Source organism: Photinus pyralis, unplaced genomic scaffold (assembly GCF_008802855.1).
Source record: "Photinus pyralis isolate 1611_PpyrPB1 unplaced genomic scaffold, Ppyr1.3 Ppyr1.4_LG2, whole genome shotgun sequence".
NCBI lineage: Eukaryota > Metazoa > Arthropoda > Insecta > Coleoptera > Lampyridae > Photinus > Photinus pyralis.
The window spans coordinates 50989281-51012889 of NW_022170403.1; the positions used below are offsets into that span (position 1 = coordinate 50989281).

Below are 23609 nucleotides of genomic sequence, written 5' to 3' on the forward strand. Positions count from 1 at the left end.
GGTATAAAAAAATCAACTTTCAATTTATTATGAATTGAATGAATTATTATGAACAGAATTCAGGTGAGAAATATTGTTGCAATTATTGAATAAAGTTTTCAATGTGAAATTTTCCCAGCACGAGGATTACAGAGGTGAATGCCTCGAGGCGTATACTTCGAAGGCCAAGGCGTTTTCCTCGGGATTAATATTCCATCAGGTTTACCGGTGCGAAATTTCGTGGATGAATTTACCTACGACAGTTAGAGCTCGTGGGTCGTACAGATAAATCCAGCAACCATCCCTATGACCATCGCATTGCTGCTGTCAAAAAGTGTCGATAGAAATAAAGACGAGCATATACATAAATCTTCCATGGTGAAAATGAATTCCTTCAAAATCATAGAACCCTGAACAGTGCACCACGCTTGCAGAATGGCAATGAAAAAACAAATACGAGTGATACTATCTAGGGTTTGGCAGCTCGAAATAAAAGTCAATTATAAAAAAAAAGTAATGGTCAACATAGAATAGGCGTCACAAACACGAGCCCTATAATTTTCTTTGTATGTACCCCATGGCCCATAGGTATTATAAATTACATCACTATGACGTACCTATGTATCGCTAGTGCACTTTAGCTTAATCTTTGTTCATAAGAAATTTGCATAATATGTATACACTATATAAATTATACAACGTATAAATTATCCTCAAATTCATTTAGTCGTCCTTCCTAAATTAATGCCAACATTCAAACGTGGGGGAGCGTGGCAGTGAAGGTCGTATGAAAAAATTGTAGTTAGTGCAGCAAGGTAGGTATGAACCAGGTAATACAGCAAGTGACATTTTCCTGCGGTTATATAGAATTTTTATTAAAAAGAACTCGGTGCCTCAGACATAAACAATTTATTCAAAACGGGCCACCCCTGCAATTAAAATGTCAGTACCTATTTCCTAAACTAAGACAAACCATTAAAAATCAGCAAAGCAATAAAAATAACAAAATTCAAATTGCATTGTATTTGTAATGAAATAGTGACGAATAAAAGAAAAAAAATGAAAATTTTTGGAAATGCACAAAGCATGGGTGATTCGTGGCATCACATCAGATATTGCCCATTAATGAAACATTAAACAAATCTAAATCAATGTGAATGAAACCTTTCTAAAGTACTTCCTTCTTTGAACAAACGATTTGTTCAAGAGACACTCGTGCGTGTGCAGTGCAGGGTCAAACTCAAAACCTACCAGACAGTTGAAAAGAATCTTAGACATAGGCCTTGAAAATTATTCAACTTGAGTCCTAATTTAACTTATTTATCAAGGCAAAAAATTTAGTAGCACACGCCAATGAATTTGTCCAATGCCCACCCACAACATTCACGGACTAAACTAATTTAATATCCAGAATTTTTAAAATGTTATAAAAATTTTACAACAACCTACCGGTTTACATTAGTTATGCGTATCTCCCATTAATTACTTATTGTATAACCACACCTATTTTTGACCTTTAGATTATTCTTATTACAATGGATTTTTTTAACTACTCCCGGATTTAATGTGTTATAATTTAATATGTAACAAGGAACACTAGTTATATTCTTTTTAGGGCGCCAGTAGCAAAATTATCTTGAAATTGCTCATATACCTACCTACTTGCAATTCCATCGACGAACGCGCATAAATCTTTAGAATAATAAAATTGCCTAATACTCTTCAAGTGCTAATTATCTATAATCATTGTGAAGAATTATATATTTAACACAGTAATCATTTTATAACAAATTCTAAGCTAACGAAGGCTGAAAGCAAAAGCTAAAATTCCTTTCCTATGTAGACTAACAATGAGGCCATTGTATAGGTAATTATTATTCACTCTTACTTTTGTTGTACAAAATCGGGCAAATTCTTTGTGCTAACGAAATTGTTTGGCGATATCGCCTAGCGCCTACATCCTTTAATTGTCCCCGATTCACAAAGAAATATATTACATGGCAACGGGATGACAAGTCTTGTTCGCTGTTTATCCGTTAGTGCCTAGACAAACGAATTACGATTATCAATAAAACGAGAATTGATTGAATCGAGGGTAAGTAAGTATATTCGCGTAACTAAAGTAGAGCACTATTAAACAGAAGTAATCACGATTCCTAATTTACATCTAATAATAACCTAATGAGATTTCATTCGATTTCGTTCCATTGTAAACTCAAAAAAGAAAATGATTAGCTCAATTTATTACCTTGATCGAAGAATCAATGTTTAGTTCTTCGCCATCGAGATCAATAGTATTGACCTTTTTACAATAACTAAAAAATAATAATTTTACTTGTAGAGGTTATGGGCAAAACGCGATAACCAAATTACTAAATTGGTAATAAGAGATTTTAAGATATACTGTCGACAAACTCTGATTAACACTGGTTCGGAGGTGGATTTATGCTTGCCGCCCGTAGACCAAGATTTTGCGCCGCTCTGTGTATGTGTGATGTAGCTGAACAGTTGGCTTCAGTATCCCTCCTTTCTGGTTTTTGAAAGTAAGGCTTCTGGCTGTCATCCTCCAAGGTAGTCATAATCACCAGGAGATCAACTGACCGCAACTATCCCACTGTTGACATTGTGCAAGGATAATCAAGGAAATGAGGACGTGTTGGCAACTACTCTCGGAACCAATCTCCATCTTCTTCTCTTTGGTAATGTAACGGAGGTGGCCAAAGCCATATGAGATAGCAGGTGAGCTCTTATAACATGAGAGAATTATTTGTGACCTGTCATGACTTTATCAACACTGCTAAATTGTGTTGAACATACCTTGTAAACTATAATGCCCTTCTAGTATAAAAACAGTCACGTTAATCATCGCAGTTAGCCGCCCACTGCAAAACTGGTAGTCTCAGAGTCTGTGAGATCTACACAAATTATGCTATTCTATTTTCATCTCTATCTAGGCCATGAGAAGAAAAAAGCATAAGTTTTGCAGTGGGCAGCTACCTGCAACTGTTTTTATACTAGACGCCCTATAGTAGACCTCATAAGAGACCTGAGTAGATGTAACGGGATCCCGCTTTGCAGTTTAAATTTTATATGTGGGTAAAATTACATATTGTAACGGAAATGCTCCAGACATGACGTCGCCTTTGGCGCTCTGGAATTTTCTACGCGTATTCGAGAATGTTCGGGACTTACATTGCTTGCGTGTATAAATGTTTGCGGACCGAACATCGCGGCAGTCTACTACCGAACGAGTACGTATGAAACATCGAGCGCGAAAATCTGAAATAAATTGCGAAGTATGAGTGATATAAATAATCGATATAAATTGTACGGATTTTATAGTGTTTTAGTTTTGTTTAATAAATATTGATATAAATCGAACCCGAATTTATAAATAACGTTACATTGGTGTCAGGAGTGGAATTAATTAAATTAATTAAAAGTAAGTTAAATTAAGTGCTTCTGCTTGTGTATGCCTGTAACAAGATCTGCTGCCGCTAAAATGGAAGAAACGATGCTCAATTTGCTCCAGCAAATCCAAAATGGCCAACAGGTGTTGCAACAAGAAATGAAAAGCAACCAAGAGAAGTTCGAGAAGATGGAAGAAAATTCTAGAAATATTCAAGAGAAGTTGGAAGAAAATTCTAGAAATTTTGAAGAGAAGTTCGAGAAAATGGAAGAAAATTCTAGAAAGCTTAATGAAGAAAATTCTAGAAATATTCAAGAGAAGTTCGAGAAGTTGGAAGAAAATTCTAGAAAGATTAATGAAGAAAATTATAGAAATATTCAAGAGAAGTTCGAGAAGTTGGAAGAAAATTCTAGAAATTTTGAAGAGAAGTTCGAGAAAATGGAAGAAAATTCTAGAAATATTATCGAAGAAGTCTCTACATCAATTGAAGAAAATGTTGAAGATAGAATTACGGAAGTTTCCAAAACATTTAAAGCAACATTCGTTGAGATTGAGCACAAGTATGAAGAGCTGCGCGAGCAATTCTTGCGACTGACTACGGAAGAGCGTACTAGTAGCGCCCCAGATGAATTACTGATGGACCGTCTTCTTGAGGTGCCACAGTCTACTCATTACAAGAAGGTCGACCCAGAAACAAATACAAGAGTAGAAGGCGACGTTCAGCAAGCCCGAGTAAAGCCACCTACTTTTGATGGTAAGATTCCTTGGACCACGTACGTTCGACAGTTTGAAGCAGCGGCTGCGGCAAATAAATGGACTCTTCAAGGCAAAACTACAGCCCTGATTCTTGCTCTGAGAGGAGATGCTCTGGATGTGTTGCGGACTATCCCCGAGGATCAACAGAACTTCCAACAAATAGTAGCGCGACTCGAAATGCGATATGGCGATAAACACCTTCAGCAAGTTTACTATGCCCAAATCAAGAACCGAATGCAGAAATCTGGAGAAAGTTTGCAGGAACTTGAAGCGGACATCGCTAGACTGATTCGATTGGCATACCCTACGGCACCGGAGAGCTTTCTTGATCAACTGGCTGTACAAACATTTATCGATGCCGTTCGTGATGGAGATGCCCAGCAGGCTTTGAGACTGGCTAGGCACGACAAAATTGAGAAAGCTTTGGCCCATGCGTTAGAATTCGAAGCCGCCAAGAAAGCTAGTCATGGAAGTGCGCGAGTACGTATGGTGGAACCTCGCAGTGAGAGCCGGGTAAGAACCATCGAAGAGGAAGGTGGCTCTGAAAGTTTTGAAGAAAAGGTCAGTAAAGTAGTGGAAGAAAAGGTCAGTAAAGTAGTGGAAGAAAAGATCAATAAAGCAATACAGTCACTGGCAAAGAAACGTGAACCACGATGTTGGAATTGCGGCGAGATTGGACACGTTCGCCGCAACTGCCAAAAACCATTACAGCAGTCGGAAAACTAAGAAAGGTCGACAGGAAGGGGCTATCGTCGACCTGCAGAAACAAAGCCCCGATCTTCACTGTAAACATTACGTCGTCTGGAAAAGTTCTGAGCCTGTACATCGATGGCCGAGTTAATGGAGAAGACAGATCCTTGCTAGTAGACACAGGTGCAACAAGAACTATTGCAAGACCAGAGTTATTGAAGAATCATTCTCGGATCTCATCTTCGACCGTGCAGTTAAAAACAGCAACTGGTGAAAGAATAAAAACGCACGGAGAAATACAAATGTCTGTCACCATCGGAAAGACCACCATCAATCACCAGGTGCTAATTGCTGATATTTCTGATCAATTCATCTTGGGGATGGATCTTCTTAAGAAACTCGGAGCTGTGTTGGACGTGAAAAAGGGCGTGTTAAAGGTCGGCGATGAAGAACTCCCTTTCAATGAAGACAAAGAAGATGTCATCCGCCTGTTAACCACTCATGACGTCATTATACCCGGACTTAGTGAAAAAATTATAATGACCACTTTAGATGGATATTGTCGCCAGGGAAGGACAGATAGTCGAAGCACTAAACGAAAAGGAATTTCTAGTGGCTAGGGCTCTGGTAAAAGTTCAAAATGGCGTTCCGATTCGAATTATGAATTTGAAAGATAGTCCTGTTAAGCTAAGCAAACGAACTGCAGTTGGACAGTGTGTGCCCATCTCGGCTATTCGCTCTGTGAGATCGGAAAATCTATCTAAAGGAAAGTATCCAAGAGAGCTGATAGATATGGTCATTAAAAACACTCCAGATTTGGACAATAGACAACGACAAAAGGTGAAAAATATGCTTGTGGAATTCCGAGATGTGTTCGCGGTAAACGACCAGGACAAGGGCAAGACAAGCATAGTCACCCATAAAATAAATACTGGCAATTCCCAACCGATTAGACAACAGCCAAGGCGACTCCCCTTGGCTAAACGAGACGAAGCTGAGGAGATTATTAGAGACATGAGAAAACAAGGTGTCATCGAGCCATCGAATAGTCCTTGGTCATCACCGATAGTGCTTGTAAAGAAGAAGGATGGCTCCACAAGATTTTGCGTTGACTACCGTCTATTAAATTCGGTCACCAAGAAAGATAGCTATCCACTGCCAAGAATAGACGACACCTTGGACACTCTATCTGGAGCCCAATGGTTTTCCACACTCGACTAAAGAGTGGTTATTGGCAAGTGGGGATGGAATCGACAGACCGAGAGAAGACCGCGTTTTCTATAGGCTCTGGACTTTGGCAATTCACAGTAATGCCTTTCGGATTGTGTAATGCCCCCGCGACGTTTGAGAGACTTATGGAAGCAGTTCTAAGGGGACTAACGTGGCAGACATGTCTGGTATATTTGGATGATGTAATTGTCGTAGGAAAAACTTTTGAAGAACACCTAAAGAACCTGAGAGAGGGGTTTGGACGATTACGAGAGGCCAATTTAAAACTAAGTCCCAAGAAATGCTTTATGTTCCAAAAAGAAGTTAAATATTTGGGGCACATCGTATCTCGTGATGGTGTTACAGCTGACCCAGAGAAGATTATAGCAATTCAAGAGTGGCCGATTCCTGAGAACAAGCACGAGATTCGAAGTTTCCTCGGTTTGTGCACTTATTATAGACGATTCGTGAAAGGATTTGCCAACATTGCCAAACCATTAATAAAGTTGACAGAAGAGGGCAATGAGTACGAATGGAGTGAAGACTGTCAAAGAGCTTTCGAACATCTCCGGCAAGCTCTTACTAGCGCACCTATCCTTGGCTACCTACCCCAGAAATGAAGGAAAGTTTGTGCTAGATACCGATGCCAGTAACACCGCCATTGGAGCTGTTCTCTCCCAATTGCAAGACGGACAGGAAAGAGTCATTGCCTATTTCAGCAAAGTACTGTCGAAACCCGAGAGGAATTATTGTGTGACTAGGCGAGAGCTCCTGGGTGTGGTAAAGGCATGCGAACATTTCCATAAGTACCTTTACGGCCGCAAGTTCCTGATAAGGACAGATCATGCAGCGCTAAAGTGGCTCTTGCAGTTCCGAAACCCAGAAAGACAGGTGGCAAGATGGTTAGAACGTCTTCAGGAATATGACTACGACATTGAACACAGGGCTGGAAAAGTTCACAATAATGCAGACGCTTTGTCAAGAAGACCGTGCAAGGACAACTGCACACATTGTTCTAAAATAGAAGACAAAATTGGCCATCTGCGACGAACAACTGTAGAGAGTGAGGAATGGAAGCCAAGCGAAATCAAAACGGCCCAAGAAAACGACCCAAGTTTAAAAACTGTTCTGAATTGGATGCGCCACGGACAAAGACCAGGCTGGCAAGACATTAGTGCCACAAGTCCTGAAGTAAAGAGTTATTGGGGCCAATGGAATAGCCTGACTCTGAAAGGCAACCTGTTGTATAGGACCCTTGAAAGTGAAGATGGCACCGAATCGACGCTGCAATTAGTAGTACCTAGAAGCAAAGTGTCGGAAGTATTGCGAAAATTGCATGACGGCGCTTCCGGAGGACACTTTGGTATTACGAAAACGTTGCAAAGGGTACGTGAGCGATTCTATTGGGTCAACAGTAAAGCAGATGTCCGGCGATGGTGTCAAAAATGTGAGTTATGTGCTACTGGAAACGGACCAGTTTCCAAGAAGAAGGCACCCCTGAGGCAGTATAACGTTGGTAGTCCGATGGAACGAGTTGCTATCGATATCGCAGGACCGTTTCCCGAGACAGATGGCGGAAATAAATATATCCTAGTCGCTTTGGATTATTTCACAAAGTGGACTGAAGCTTACGCCATTCCAAACCAAGAGGCAGCAACAGTTGCAGAAGTGTTGGTAAAGGAGTTCTTTACACGTTTTGGTGTTCCTATAAAAATCCATTCAGACCAAGGAAGGAACTTTGAATCGGCTTTGTTCCAAGATGTTTGTCGATTGGTAGGAGCCAATAAAACCAGAACAACACCTTTGCATCCTCAGTCAGATGGAATGGTTGAGAGAATGAATCAAACGATGGGTAAATATCTTTCAAAAGTCGTGGCAGAACATCAGAAAAATTGGGACCAGTACCTCCACCTGTTCCTTATGGCATATCGATCAGCCGTCAACGAGACCACGGGTCAGACTCCTGCCTGTCTTATGTTGGGTCGTGAACTACGACTTCCATGTGATCTCGAGTTTGGGCGTAAACCCCATGAAGAATATGTCGCAGGTGAAAATTATGTTGACCAACTAAAGGCGAAGATGAATGACATTCACGACTTGGCTAGAAGTCATATTCAGATTGTCAGCGATCGCATGAAAAATCAATACAACCTCCGCTCGGCCAATGAAACTTTTGAAGCTGGAGATCTGGTATGGCTGCACAATCCACAGAGACGAAGAGGTGTTTCTCCCAAGCTACAAAGACAATGGGAAGGTCCGTATGAGGTGATCAAGAAAATAAATGACGTGATATATCGTATCAGAATGAACCACCGGAAACCGAAAGTTGTCCACATTAATCGACTCGCACGATATGCCGGATCCAACAACCACGAAGAAGTTAGAGGTATTCGAGAAGAGGAACGCAGCTTTGGGACCGAGCCAAACTTTAACGATTTTATGTCAAATTACGCCCAGCGGAAGAAAGCTCGATTTGGCGTTACTCAGGAAATTTGTCAAAATATTTTTGAGCTTCCGGTTAACGTTTCCATCGCCCATTGTGTCGCCGAAGACCTTCGCATGGGTAAAGGTATAGCTTCCGTATTCCGGAAAAGATTTGGAAGAATAGACGAGTTGATAAAGCAAAGACCACGAGTGGGTAAAGTACTGCGCTTGGAAGATAGTCAACGCTCTTTGTTCTACTTGGTTTCAAAGAAAACGTCAGAAGGCAAACCCACCTATGCTTTAAAAAACTTAAAGAAACTCATGGCATACTATGACATAAATAGCTTGGCGATCCCGAAGATTGGATGTGGTTTAGATGGGTTGGACTGGAAGATAGTGCGAACCATGATCGAAGGGATTTTTAGAAACACTAGCGTTCGAATTACAGTATGCTGCTTCAACCCACAGGGGACGACCCTCCGCAAAACTGTGGACTGTTACTTTTTCAAGAAAGGTGTTTGTCGAGCAGGCTCTGTCTGCAGATTCCGACACGAGGCATTAAAAAGTAATACTAACGCAGTTTCTGAACGAGACGTCCAGAATTAAGAAGGGGGCAGTGTAACGGAAATGCTCCAGACATGACGTCGCCTTTGGCGCTCTGGAATTTTCTACGCGTATTCGAGAATGTTCGGGACTTACATTGCTTGCGTGTATAAATGTTTGCGGACCGAACATCGCGGCAGTCTACTACCGAACGAGTACGTATGAAACATCGAGCGCGAAAATCTGAAATAAATTGCGAAGTGTGAGTGATATAAATAATCGATATAAATTGTACGGATTTTATATAGTGTTTTAGTTTTGTTTAATAAATATTGATATAAATCGAACCCGAATTTATAAATAACGTTACAATATATACCGCATCGTACGGATAGTAGTTAATTTGAGAAAGTATCATTTATTTGAGAATAGTAAAATGTATTTGAGAAAACAACAAATGTAGTTCAGAATAGTGATTTGTATGTGAGAAGGCATCAAATGGTTGTCGAAAATATTACACTAATTTGTTTATTATAAAAATGTTAGTCGCTATCGATTTCGGACTTTATTTCTCGTCCATCATCAGGCGATACTGTAACCAGTGGTGTTAGTATAATTACATTATAGTTTTAAATTTTTACTAACACCACTGGTTACAGTATCGCCTGATGATGGACGAGAAATAAAGTCCGAAATCGATAGCGACTAACATTTTTATAATTCAATATGGAGCCATTCATCAACAGCATCAAATGAATTTGAGAGTAGTAAATTCAAGAAATGGTAAAATGTATTTGAGAATCAATTGAAAATGAGAAAAACAAAATCACATGTATAACATAGCCTGATGCTGCTGCTGCTGTTGCGGGACTACATACAATAGCGGAATTATAAAAATTTGATACTTAATTATAATTCATTAGGAATAATATTCATTCTGAAATACAATAAAATTAAATGATACTTTCTCAAATACAATTGACTATTCTCAAATACATTTGATGTTTTCTTAAATCCAACTGACTATTCTCATCTACTTTGACGTTTTCTCAAATACAAGTAACAATTCTCAAATACAATTTACAGCTTCTCGAATAAAAGTGGAAAAGTGGGTTGTTACCAAGGTAGCGAAATTTACTGCTTCGGTGGTTCCGTTTTGGCCGAGACAAATACGTAAAATAAACAAAAAAAGCTGTTTGCTATTGGTTTAAAAGGGACGATGCTGCAAAATTTACGTTGGGTCCTTTTCGGTTTTTCCACGCGGCAGTATAAATAGCGAAGCACAAAGAAAAAGCGGAGACGAGTACGGACTGTGAAAGCATAAGCTTTTCAGTTATCATCACCGTTGGAGTTTTTCCATCTCTCATAAATGCAGCATTTACCAAAGAGCGACCACCTTGCCTTAGTTAATAGATCTACAACGCGGGACTCTCTGGATCTCTATGACGTTTTCTAATAATACGGACTATAAGAGGTATTGTAGAGGTATTGTAAATTTATTTGTGTGTATTTGTTTCCAGTTAAAAAACCGTAAATCATTAGGGTAAGTTCCTTAACTCATAGTATGATAAGGGGGGGGGGGGGGGGGGGGGGGGGTAGAATTTTGGTATGTGTAGACTAATCAACAGAAGAATGTTTTTTTAAATCTTTTATGGCCTGTAACGTATTTTTGGTCCTCGTCTTACGCCATAAAAGCATAATTATGCTTTGATTACATAAATTATACTTTACAACCACACTGGTTTTCAGTTGCCACATTTTTTTGTAATATTGTAATTTGTTTATCGCTGTAACTGTAAGAGAATTGTAATCATCAATTGTCAGATGGTTCACAAGGTCCTGGCGGTTCCAAAGATAGTAAAAGTTCCAAGGATTCTTAGCAATTCTAAGAAGAGGATGGTCAGAAAATCCTCAGAAAACTCTATGGCTCTGGGAATTCGGAGAAATTTTCTAAAATATTCTATAGATATTCTAAAAAGATTACAAATGAGGATTCTAAAAGGAATACATAATATAAAAAGATTTATAAAATCCTAAGATTCTACGAAGATTAAGACTCTTCGCATCATTCCAACGGACATAAGATTTCAAGATTTGAACGTGAATAATAGTCACAAAAGAGAAACCACACGTATAAAAAAGAGGTTTATGGACTTCATACATTGAAAAAGCAGAAAGAAAATAAGTGTCTATTTGCGCTTAGAAATAATAAGCGTTTAACTGTGCATATGTATTTTCGCAATACCTTGCTTATTATTATCTAAAATTCTAAACAATCTAGGTAGCGTTTTAAATCAAATGCGCGCGAGCATGATTTCTGTCAGAAAACATCATAAAACTACCTTGGCGCATGTACGATAAACTGATCCTAAACTTGACGTCCCTTTCTTTATTGCATCGACTATGCGCTATAACCTCACCAATTTAACCAGGATTTTGTATAGGTACCTACGTTTCTTATGTTACACCATGACAGAAACACTGTGACGGCGTGAATTTCGTATCACTACGTACGCTCTTGACCATCTAATAAAAATGACCGTATCTGTAACGAATTTACAGAATTTGGAGAATATCATGTGTCCTTTAACTTTACAAATTGCTACGGAAACGCTTAAAGACATTGACAGAAATGGTCCATTTGGTGTTTAACCTTTACAGATTTGGACTATAAAATTTGAAAATATATAGTGTGTAGACTCAAGTTATTTTAATTGGTTAATAAAATTTCAGTAGGCGTTAGGCGGTTGGCTTTAACACAACCTATAAAATTCAGATACTAATGATGCATACTAACTCAATTTAAATAAATTTGTAATAAAATTAAGAAATTGTTGAACGATCTCAGTGTTAATTAAGAGACGTATACGTAGAAAATGAAAGATGTGAATCCAGCAGAGATGGAAGAACCTGTACGTTCAGATCAGGTTAAGAGAGGACTCCAGGCCATTTGTATGTCTGAGATTTATTTATTTATTATCTCTCTTTTGTTCTGGTCCCTAAACAGGCTTTCGGTCAATTACAGAGTAGCCCCCTTATAATGTTTTTTTAGAGGTGCCCCTGCAGAGGTCTTAAGTTGTCCTATATGTACTACTCCGGTATTTACCTAACGACTTAGGAAAACTGTAGGAAAACCTAATTGGGAGTAGCCGGCAGAATGCTTAAACCTGATCTAAGGAAATTCCCATCTCCACAGATGAAAAATTCTTACCTCGGCCCAGGTTCGAACACCCAACCGCCGGCTATGTAGACCAACGCTTTACCTTGAGTCACATAGTAGGTTGTTTTTAAGCTTGCTTTTAATGTAGTTTTGATAATTTTTGCTTGCATTCCACATAGTTCTACCAACACTTGGATCTAAAGGTAATTTTGAGTATTAAGGCGCTCGACAGTGATCTGGTAGAGCTATTATAATTGGAGTGCGTCTTTGTTTGTGTGCGACTTTCTCGAGAACGGAGTATTGGAGGATACTCACAAAAGGATAATGATAGTTTCTGTTAGTGGGATCAAAAGTAACAAGCTAAAAAAGCAATCGTAAACGATATACAAAAAGCGCATTTCCACTTGCATTCATGTCTCATTTGTAAGATGAAACTTCTGTTAAAATCTTAATAATCCGGCCACAAATATGAAAGAGAGCGTTGCATATGTGCAATCCATTTTTGACGTGCTACTTCAGTTTCAGTTATAAGAAGAATCCTACCCTAAAATTTTAGAAGAATTAGTATACAAATAATGAATGTGGGTCTGGGCATGCGCAATAAATGTTTTGCGTATTTTTAGTTGGAACGGATTGCGCATGCGCAAAACAAATTTATTTGATTTAGGGTTTTACCTTTATTCGACATGCCTACATACAAGATTTTATTTAAATATCTAAACACATAAAAAATTGGATTACGCTTGCGCAAAAAAAAACAAATTGCAAAGCGATCTGACATTTCTAAACAAAGTTATCGTTCACACGGACTGATAGATGGAGAGACAAACAAAGAAACAGACGGACATACCAACAGACAGACGACAGACAGCAATACAAAATTATAAACGATCTCTAGGATCGTTAATAAACGGCAAAAGTGTAAAATTATGGAACATGTAAAATATGTTTTTTTTTTGGTTTTTTTACAATAACTTTTTTAGCAATAAACACAGAAAACATTTCATCCTTGGTGCAAGCCTCGACACCATAACGAACCAAATAGCGACAAAACGAGAACAATAGCCCTAAAGATAAAGAACTAGTGGTGTCCAGACGAACGGGCGGACTGACAGACGAACGGACAGAAGGGCGAGCAGACGGACAGACAAAGTGGCGACAATAGCGCACTTTTTTTTTGTGGAAATGCGCTCAAAATGCGAATATTTCGCTAACGGAGTGTCGTGAGTACTTAAAAAAGTAACGCGAGAGACGTCCCTGAGACGCATCCAATAGATCCAATAGTACATAACGGTATGGTCGTACAAATTTTTTCGATGCTGTGTTTATTTCGTCCGGCAGGATGCAATTTTCTGAAATCCTAATTAAGATGGACAATGGCGGTCTCCTTTTTTGTGATATTAACTTTCCTAATTAATTTTATTAATTTCCGTTGGTCTATGTAACGGCATGGGGATTATTGTGTCATACGAGAAAGCGGTCAAGGTTGTTTTTGGTTACATTTTATTTGATTTTAAACGTAGGAAGTTCCGGGAATTGTTGGGTCTTTATCTGTTATCAAATGTAAATGCTTAATTTAATAGACAGGTAGATATCACCTTTTCTGTGTAGTTAAGAGAGATGAAATTTTATTTTTCCTAGAATTTAAGTTTGGATTTATCTCTTAATGTCTGATAACAAATTGATTTAGAAAAATTAATCGACCTCTATTTTTGTTGGCTTAATAACGGGCTTGGATAGGATAGTCTTTGTTGTCAACTGTGTATGATTGGTTGTTGTAATTTTTATTATCGGAGGAAGGGTTTCGCCTTCAATAAGACGTTAACAAGAAAAGCGTCGCTTTTAGCCAGAGTCTACGCAGTACTACGTTTCGTTGAGATTTCAAATCAGCTCTTTCTCACGTTTGGCACCAAGTTTCGTTTCGTTGAAGAATTTTTTCGCTTTTTACGAGTTCTATCGTTGAATTACGGCCAGTTTCATCTGAAGCCACAGCCAGCATTGAAAGTTTTCGTTCAATGTGAGATTGAAGATTGCAGAAGTTTCGTTTGCGAAGTCGGAAGCCGAATTCGCGGTTAGTTAATTTTTCTACGTTTGTTCGTGCTTAGTACAACGCCGAGGGTTTTTTGTCTTACGAACTCGTATAGGATATGGAAGCAGTGAATGGTTTTACATATCCTATCCGATTTCGTGATTTTCTAACGGAATATTCGATAACTGCAATCCGTTATGAATCTTGCAATCACGCGATTTGCACGTGTCCTACTGATGGCTAGTGATCACTTAATTAAGTAGGTTTGTCTATGCTGTGTGGTTTGCTAAAACCTACTTTCGGATTAGTCATTTTTATTTGCCATGTGTGAGGACGCAAATGGTACATACATGGTAGCATATTTGATAAACAGTGTCAAGTTATAAAAGAATGTGAAGAACATGCAAAGAAAAATGTAGAACTGGCAACAAAATTTAGACCCGAATTTTGTGAAGAAGATGCAGTTAACTGGATCAAAGATTATTCAAAAGTTACAAAATGAAACTGGATTGTCCAATGGAATTACCAAGATCCAAAAAAATCGTAAAATTCTTTTCATTATTTTTTTCTGTATCCAAAATGCCCTTTATTACTTGGTTCCAATGTTTTGAAAATGCAAGTGAGGATAGTGCAATGTTCACATTACACATAATTGATCACGATCAAGAAATCGGATAGGATAGGTATGTAAATACATTCACTGCTTCCATATCCTATACGAGTTTGTGCCACCGATCACCATCTTATATAGGGAACGGAAATTTGCCTCCTGGACAAGTAATGTAAGTATTTAACTCGTAATTTTTGTCTATTTGTAATAATTGTTTGTGTTTTTTGTTCCATTTTCCTTGTGTGCTTGCCCAAGGTCCATTTTAATTATTCAAAAATTTGCAGTTCAGTTTAGAAGTTAACTGAGAGCATAGTCGAATCTCTCCTCTGTACTGGGGAGAAGTTTTGTGCTGTGATAACAAATAAAGGTAAAGAGCTAGCTAGGTTTTTGTTGTGGTGTTTTGTGTACGATCTTTCTGGCCTACGGATCAGTGCACACAGCATTCTTTTGTGGCGCCCAACGTGGGGCACACAGCGGTATACAGTGCGTTTGAGATAAGAGAGTCACTTCAATATCTCTTTTATTTGGTGAGATACGAAAAATTTGTCAAATATAATGTTATATGTGACATTACGATCTATCCGATCGCACATTGAAACTTCCGGTAGCTATCTCGGTTTGAGATTTTTCGAACATATATGTAGGTACCTACTGACATTGATGTGGCATTTTTGAAGAAACACTTTTCTGCGTATCGCGGAACGCATTCTCTAAGCAATAACTTAACTGGTAAGCTTGCTCACCATTCCATTCCATGAAGGAGGGACGTGCCGTAATAAACCCTGACTTTGCGGAAAACTCAAAGAAGGACTTTCTTCGAAACTTCTTTGAATCGTATTCGGGAAGAGAAGGAAATCAGAGGTGGTATTTTCCTTGCGAAAAGGGATTTTAAACAATCGCAGCACAAAAACGAAGCAAAATAGAAAAAAAGCTTATAATGAAGAATACAGCTCGAATATCTTGTATTTTGCAAGGTGCCTCACCGGGTAAAATGTAGGAAGAGTAATGGTGAATAATTACGCTAGTCGAATCGCGAAAGATGCACAAAACTTCTACCACTTCTAACCAATCAATTCTACATATCACATCCTCTATACCTGTGACCCGTTCACGGCTACATCAAAAATGGTTTCAAAAAACGGTATGGGTGCACCAATGCACCTGAACTATTAAATTATATTTCGGTATCCGGTATCCAGTCCGAAGATATAATTGATATTTACTACGTAGTCCGCCCTCTTTGAGCTAAAGCCACAAGGTTTAAAGAAAACAAAATTCCCGCTTACCCCCTCTGCTCGTGCGTGTAGAGGTTTGAGAGAGTCATTCGTTCTCTTGTGCTAGCCACGTTAGGTAGATCTGTCCTTGTAAGTACTTACACTAACGTTTTAGGAATTTTCATTTTTAGGATGGGAAAACATAGTAAACGAGCTCGCTCTAGATCAAGCGATTCAGATGAAGGGCTTTCTAAAAAACAGCTCCTTCGACGTTTGCTTAAATTAGAACGAAAATTGGAACGTAAACGTACCCGCGCTCGTCGTTCGACATCGAAAGAAAACAGGCCGCCTAAAGGACGCCACGTTTCTGTTCGCCATCGCTCGAGCAGCGTGGGTTCAGATGCGTCGGGCAATAGCGACCGTGATAGCTGTTATCCGCGGGATACAGTATCACATATTCGCAAATCTTGCTCTTTTAGTGATAGTCGCAGCCCGCGCGGCTCGGTATCACCTTCAAGCGAAGGCCGCAGTCAGACCGGCGCCATTTCCATCCCGCAAACGGCGAATTTATCCACACAGGACCATGACCGTGACCTACATGTTCCTACGGAGAATTCGGTTACGAATGCTGACGTTTTATTAATCAACGATGAGGCAGAGTTGACGGAGGAGATTTTGGAGCTGTTGGGGGATAACCCGGACAAAAATATTTCTCAGAAACTCCTTTTGCACCCAGAAATTATAGCTAGGTGGAATTTTTTTTTTAAAGCACGGCATAACTCAACAGCTAAAAACTAAGCTTTTCGAAACGTATATTCTCGATTCGAATTGTGAAGCTTTGAGTCCACCGATCCTAAACCCGGAAGTAGCAGCGGTTCTGTCAGGCGCTAACTTAAATCGCGACAAAGCGAGATCGAGCCTACAAAGCCAATTAAGTAGGGGCCTATTAGCGTTAGGTCTAGGTTTTTCGGCTATTTTAGAGGAGTCTAGCAACATTCCTTCTCCCTTAAGGGACAAATTGCTAACTTCGTTTACGGACGCCGGCCGGCTTTTTACTGATTTATTCTTTACGGAATCAATGACGCGACGTTCATTAATCGCACCGATCCTTAATAAAGAAATTAAGGATCTTGTAGATCCGTCAGAAGTGGATACCTTTTTGTTCGGGTCGGACTTAGCGGACAAAATTAAATCGGCAAAAATTATTAAATCTACGGCTAGAGAGTTAAGAGCACCTGCCGTACCCACCACATCCTTCCGTCAAAAATCAGCGAGATGGAACAAAAAGCCGGCCACCGCTACTCGACCGCAGTCGGAAAACAGGAATCGCCCGATTCGTCGCAAGGGAGAAACGGATCTTTACAAAGGGCGCTCCTACCGCAGAGAATCGAACAGTCGGAGAGACACATTCAGAGGCAGAGGCAAACAACAATAACCGAGGTAGGTAATAAGTTCGCCGGCCGTCTTAGACACTTTTATTCTGCCTGGTCTCAAATATCTTCCAATTCTGTGATTCTGGATTGGACACAGGGTCTCAAATTGCCCTTTTTATCAAAACCGATTCAGGATTCTCCGACATGTTTTAAAACATCAGTCAACCATTGCAAATTGTTAAGGGAAGCGGTACTGGAATTGTTAGCCTTAGGAGCCGTGGAAAAATGTTCCAGTTCTGCGGGCGAATTCATTTCGCCAATTTTTTTAGCAGATAAACCTAACGGCAAAAAGAGATTTATTTTAAATCTGAAAAAGTTTAATACCTTCTTGTCGACACCCCATTTTAAAATGGAGGACTACAGAACAGCATCAAAGCTAATAAGAAGTAATTCTTTTCTAACAACGATTGATTTAGAAAACGCTTATTTTGTAGTCCCAATTTTTAAGGACGACAGAAAATTTCTACGTTTCTGGTTTGACAATAGTCTCTATGAGTTTTCCTGCTTGCCGTTTGGTTTGGCCTGCGCTCCTTATGTCTTTACTAAATTAATTAAACCAGTGGTTTCCTTTTTACGGCGAGAAGGAATTACAATAATCAATTATTTAGATGATTTTCTTATTATCGGAGACTCTTTTGAAGAGTGCGAAAACCACACACGAGTGAGCATAGACTTACTGGAATCTTTGGGTTTTATAATTAATTACGCAAAAAGTAACATATCTCCTAATTCAAGCTGTAAATTTTTGGGCTTCATGTTCCATGCTCCCTCTTTACGGTTAGCTTTACCTGTCGACAAACGCGAGAAAATTTTCAATTTCATTATTACCACCCTAAACCGCAGAAGGAGTACAATCAGAAACTTTGCGCGACTAATCGGCGTTCTTATTGCTGCGTGCCCCGCCATTAAATACGGGTGGGCCCACACAAAATCTCTTGAACGAGCCAAGATCAGGGCTCTTAGACTTTCGGGAGAAAGTTTTAACTCTTGGTTCTTTCCTTTAAGTAGATCAGTTCTTTCTGATTTATACTGGTGGGCTTCACACATTCAGACGTCCTCCAACGACATAAAGAAAGATTACTTTGACTTAATAATCTTTTCAGACGCGTCCCTAACGGGTTGGGGGGCTTGCGCTAATAATCAGACGGCTAGAGGATGGTGGAATCTAGGCGAACAATTGTTACACATTAATACTTTAGAACTATTAGCGATTTTTAACGGTTTAAAAAGCTTCGCCGCGAATCTTAAGAACTGTAACATTCTGATAAGATCGGACAACACCACGGCTATCGCCTGCGTTAACCGCATGGGGAGCGTTCGGCACAAGACCCTTAATAATTATGCTCAAGATATTTGGAACTGGTGCGAACAGAGAAACGTCTGGATTTTTGCTGCTTATGTTTCTTCTAAGGACAATTGGCAAGCGGACGCCGAATCTCGAAGTCTACCTCCAGATACGGAATGGGCCTTGTCACATCACGCTTTCCTACTAATAGTAGAGAATTTCGGAAACCCTGATATTGACCTGTTCGCGTCAAAAGACAATCACAAGTGCGACAAATTCTTTTCTTGGCATAGAGACCCAGCTGCAGAAGCTATAGATGCTTTTACAGAAAATTGGCAGGGCTATTTTTTCTATGCGTTCCCGCCTTTTAACTTAGTGTTGAGAACCTTGAATAAAATTGTGCAAGACGAGGCGACGGGAATTGTAATTCTTCCTTTTTGGAAATCACAACCCTGGTTTCCACTTTTTTGCAAACTTATCGCAAGCAAATTATTATTCTTTGATCCAGATATTAATCTGTTGACATCTCCTTTCAGCAATCGACCACATCCTTTGGCGAAGGACCTTACCCTGGTGGCGACAATTTTGTCAGGAAAGCCTTCCGCCTGAAAGGAGCTCCAGAGGAGTCTACAAGCACCATACTGAAATCGTTGGCACCTGCAACTCTCAAACAATACAACAGGACCTATAAGCTGTGGTGGGACTTCTGTAAGAAGACTAGAACTCATCCTTTTTCTGCAAATTCTACTGAGGTACTGCGATTTTTGCAGGATATTTTGGAGAATTATAACCTAGGTTATGGATCCTTTAATAGTCACAGGTCTGCACTTTCATTAGTCTTAGCCGTCAACCTAGAGCAGTGTTCCTTAATTAAGCGATTTTTAAAAGGAGTTTTTAAGTTGAGACCATCCAAACCTAGATATGATGTTACCTGGAATCCACAAATAGTTCTTGATTTTTTCAACACGGAAGAAGTCGTAGATCTACAGACACTATCGAAACGCTTAGTAACCTTGTTGGCACTGATTACAGGACACCGTGTACAAACCTTTTCTGTTATTAGAACGTCAAATATTGTTCGACATGAGAAGGGAGTCAGAATCTTCATATCGGACAATATAAAGACATCCGGATTGGAACGGTCGCAACCAGTGCTAGAACTACCGTTTTACCAGGTCAATCCTAACATTTGCGTAGCTACCTTGCTGTTAAAATACCTGAACAACACAGCAAACATTCGACATCCTGACTCGGATCTGTTGTTTTTAACTTATAAGAAACCACACCGACCAGCTACCAAACAGACCTTGAGTCGCTGGATCAAAGACAGCCTCGAGTCCGCAGGCGTGGATACGTCGATTTTCAAACCTCATTCCACTCGCCACGCTTCGACGTCGATGGCTTGGCGAAAGGGCGTTTCTCTAGAGGCTATTAGAAGAACAGCCGGGTGGAGTAAAAATTCTGAAGTTTTCGCCAGGTTTTACAACAGGCCATTATATCAGCAAGATAACTTTGCATTATCAATTTTGGATAACCACGATTTCTCTTGACGAAATATTTTTATGTAAATCTCATGTATAGACACATTTTTTGTTTGATAAATACATAAATTTTGTAACACAACTAACGTTTAGCTATTGGGCTAACTTAGAGTTTTTACTAGATTGTGATGACTTGGAGGTTTATTTGCCGCAGCTCTTTAAACATCTACGTAGTAAATATCAATTATATCTTCGGACTGGATACCGAAATATAATTTAACGATCAATTGAACTTACCTGTGAAGTTCGATCGAAATTATATGAGGTATCCAGTCCGAAGATATAAGGTCCCTCCCCCCCTCCCAAGGGGCAAATAAACTTCTTTCAACATAATGACTCTCTCAAACCTCTACACGCACGAGCAGAGGGGGTAAGCGGGAATTTTGTTTTCTTTAAACCTTGTGGCTTTAGCTCAAAGAGGGCGGACTACGTAGTAAATATCAATTATATCTTCGGACTGGATACCTCATATAATTTCGATCGAACTTCACAGGTAAGTTCAATTGATCGTTAATAACATGACTCCAGCTTCCGGTCCATACTTGATATCACACTGATACATACTGAAAGGTATGTACTGGTCATGACTAATATAATGTTTATGTACGGTTACATGGTATGTAATTGTGGGCGTCCAATTGTTGACAAAAGAACTAATGTTAGACCAAAAAAATCTCATAACTGACAATTGTGGACAGGCTATGGACGAGAAAAGTGATCAATACAGACGTCTCTTGGCGTCCCTGTATGTCTTGTGCTATCTGGGTATAGGCAGAGGCGGAAGGATAACTGTGCTCCTTCTGGTTCAGGTACTACACCGTACAAAAAATGGGTGTACTTTGATTCCTTGAAATTTTTGGAGGCATACATATGCGAAAGAACAACTTCCTCTAACACTCCAAGGTCTGTACCAAAAATGTGTAATAACTAATAGGGTTTACTGTGATGAGATTATGTTTTAGTGTGGCGGAGTATCTTGAGAATGGCAATGTTGAAGTCGAACAAAGCAGTCAGGATTTTGGAGATGATAGTGTCGACGAAACCCTCAGCAACACTAGTGCTGCATCGCCCTGTAGTGAAACTCAGCAGCGTACGAGACGAACAAGTAAACGCCAATTAGATGAGGTTGATCGCTCGTTATGCAATTATTTAAATAAAAAGGCCACACAAAAAAAAGTAAGAAGTTCTGTTCAATGCTTCTTAGAAAGTTTGGAAGAAGATATGATGGAATTGAGCCCCCAGAATTTGAGAACGTTTAAAGTGGAAGTATTAAATTTATTGAATGCTAAATTACAGTCTAATTAAATAATAAATTACATTGTAACAAAATACAGGCTTTGTTTTGTAAACACAAACCTACAACTTTATACTCTAGTTTTACCCACACCAATAAATACTCAGTAATATTTAAATAGTATACCGGTGTGTACTATTACCATGGTTACACTCTTGTATTTTGCCAAGGTACTGCACCAGGTCCGTTAAAATAATTTGCAAAGTGTTCACGAACGTTTCTAGCTGACTGTGTAGAGGGATTGGTGGCATGTGAACATGAATTGCTTACAAATGCTCCATAATTACTTTTGTTCTGTGACTTACCCGCTCCTTCAATTCTTACAAAATTGTGTAGTACCACACCAGCTTGAATTACCTTGTCCACTTTTTCAGGAGATACAGCAATTGGGGTGTGAAATATTCTAAATTTAGCAGCCAATAACCCAGAGGTGCATTCTACTAACTGTCTAGCATATGACAGTCGATAATTAAATATTCTTTTCGCACGATCTAAATCTCGTTTGGGATATGGCTTCAATAAATGTTTTGTTAAACGAAAAGCTTCATCCCCAATAAATACATAGGGCATTAATTCGTTACTATTGTCAATAGGTGCATCATCGGGAATATCAAGCAAATCCTGATTGAACAATTTCCCAAAATTCGAATTATCAAACACACCGGAGTCACTGTTCTTGTACGAAAGCGGTCAAGGGCACATACTCTCATTTTTAGCTTGCAATTGGCGATTTACTAATAATGCAATTGGTCTAATAAATTGCAATTGCGACTTACATATTCGCCTTAGCGACTTTATTACTTGCAATTGCGACTTACTATCTCGCAATTGCGACTTATTATCTTGCAATTGCGACTTACTATCTCGCAATTGCAACTTATAATTCTCCATTTTGTACATTACTAGTCTTAACTTAAACATTCAACAGGTGAAGTGTTACACTTATTCTCTGAGGTGAGTAAGCAAGCGAGCATCCAGTTCCACAAATACCTTTAATCATATAAGACGCAATGCTAATAGTCGAGTCAAGCAAATAAATTACATACGAAAAAATTTTTGTGCGCATGCGCAGAACGCAACTTGCTTATTTATGGAGCAATTTGAACGAAATTTTGATGGTAGGTCCTTTTAATAAGAGCAAATAAATTGCTTGCACAACAAATTTTGTGCGCATGCGCAAAACGCAACTTTCTTATTTATGGAGCAATTTGAACTAAATTTTGATGATAATGATTTAAAACTTAGAGAAAATCTTTGCGTATTTGAAAACTGTATTTAGTCATCAGTATTACCATTGAATAAGAATAGTGTTTTTATTCAATGGTATTCATTCATCATCATGTTTTGAATATTTGGAATTTACTCCACCAACCTTAGATTAAAGTTGTATAAATACATTGTACTTACCTAAATTGTAACCAGTCTATACAAAATGTTTAAGACTGCCTTCTAGGTATATTTTGTTCAGGCATTCCGTTATTTAAATCCGTCATTTTTAGATGGATAAAGAAACCAGCTATCACCTTTCTACAGCACTGGAAGAGTTTCTAATTGGACGAAATGTAGCAGAAGATACTCTAAATTACCTTCGACTACATAAGGTATTATGTTCTGTGGTTATGTATGATTGCTTACACACTAATATTACTTTCTTAGATTGACACGGATATTATTGCTTTAATGGATGAAACGGAACTTTCAAAATTATTTGCATCTTATGGAGATAGACTTGCTGTTGTAGATTTTTGTAAACGACAAGTTCATACAAACAATCGCAAAATCAGTTTGTTTGATCGTCTTCGCAAAAAAGTGTCAAACAAACGCAAACATAGTAACTCTTACAGCGAAGACGATGATTCAATGCAACCAAGCAGTACAAAACCCCGAAATGGTAAAAATACGAGACTCATAAAACTTGGATGGTTTCACTACAATGAAACATTCAAGGAACCGAAGCAAGTACGAGCAATTAACGGAGGCGGTAGTAGAGATGTTCGCGTACCTAAATATTACAATAAACAAGACATCATTGA

At 39.0% G+C, this 23609-nt stretch overlaps 2 protein-coding genes across 3 annotated transcripts in view; one reads left to right on the top strand and one right to left on the bottom strand.

Annotated features, from left to right (window-relative positions):
• Nucleotides 1-23609, bottom strand: part of LOC116165192 — a 58073-nt gene that overhangs the window by 11445 nt on the left and 23019 nt on the right. The window lies entirely within an intron of this gene.
• On the top strand, nucleotides 16219-20764 carry LOC116165193. Its single transcript, XM_031479501.1, has 2 exons — nucleotides 16219-17463; nucleotides 19278-20764. The coding sequence occupies exons 1-2, from the start codon at nucleotides 17299-17301 to the stop codon at nucleotides 20289-20291; spliced, it is 1179 nt and encodes a 392-aa protein (XP_031335361.1). The 5' UTR covers nucleotides 16219-17298; the 3' UTR covers nucleotides 20292-20764.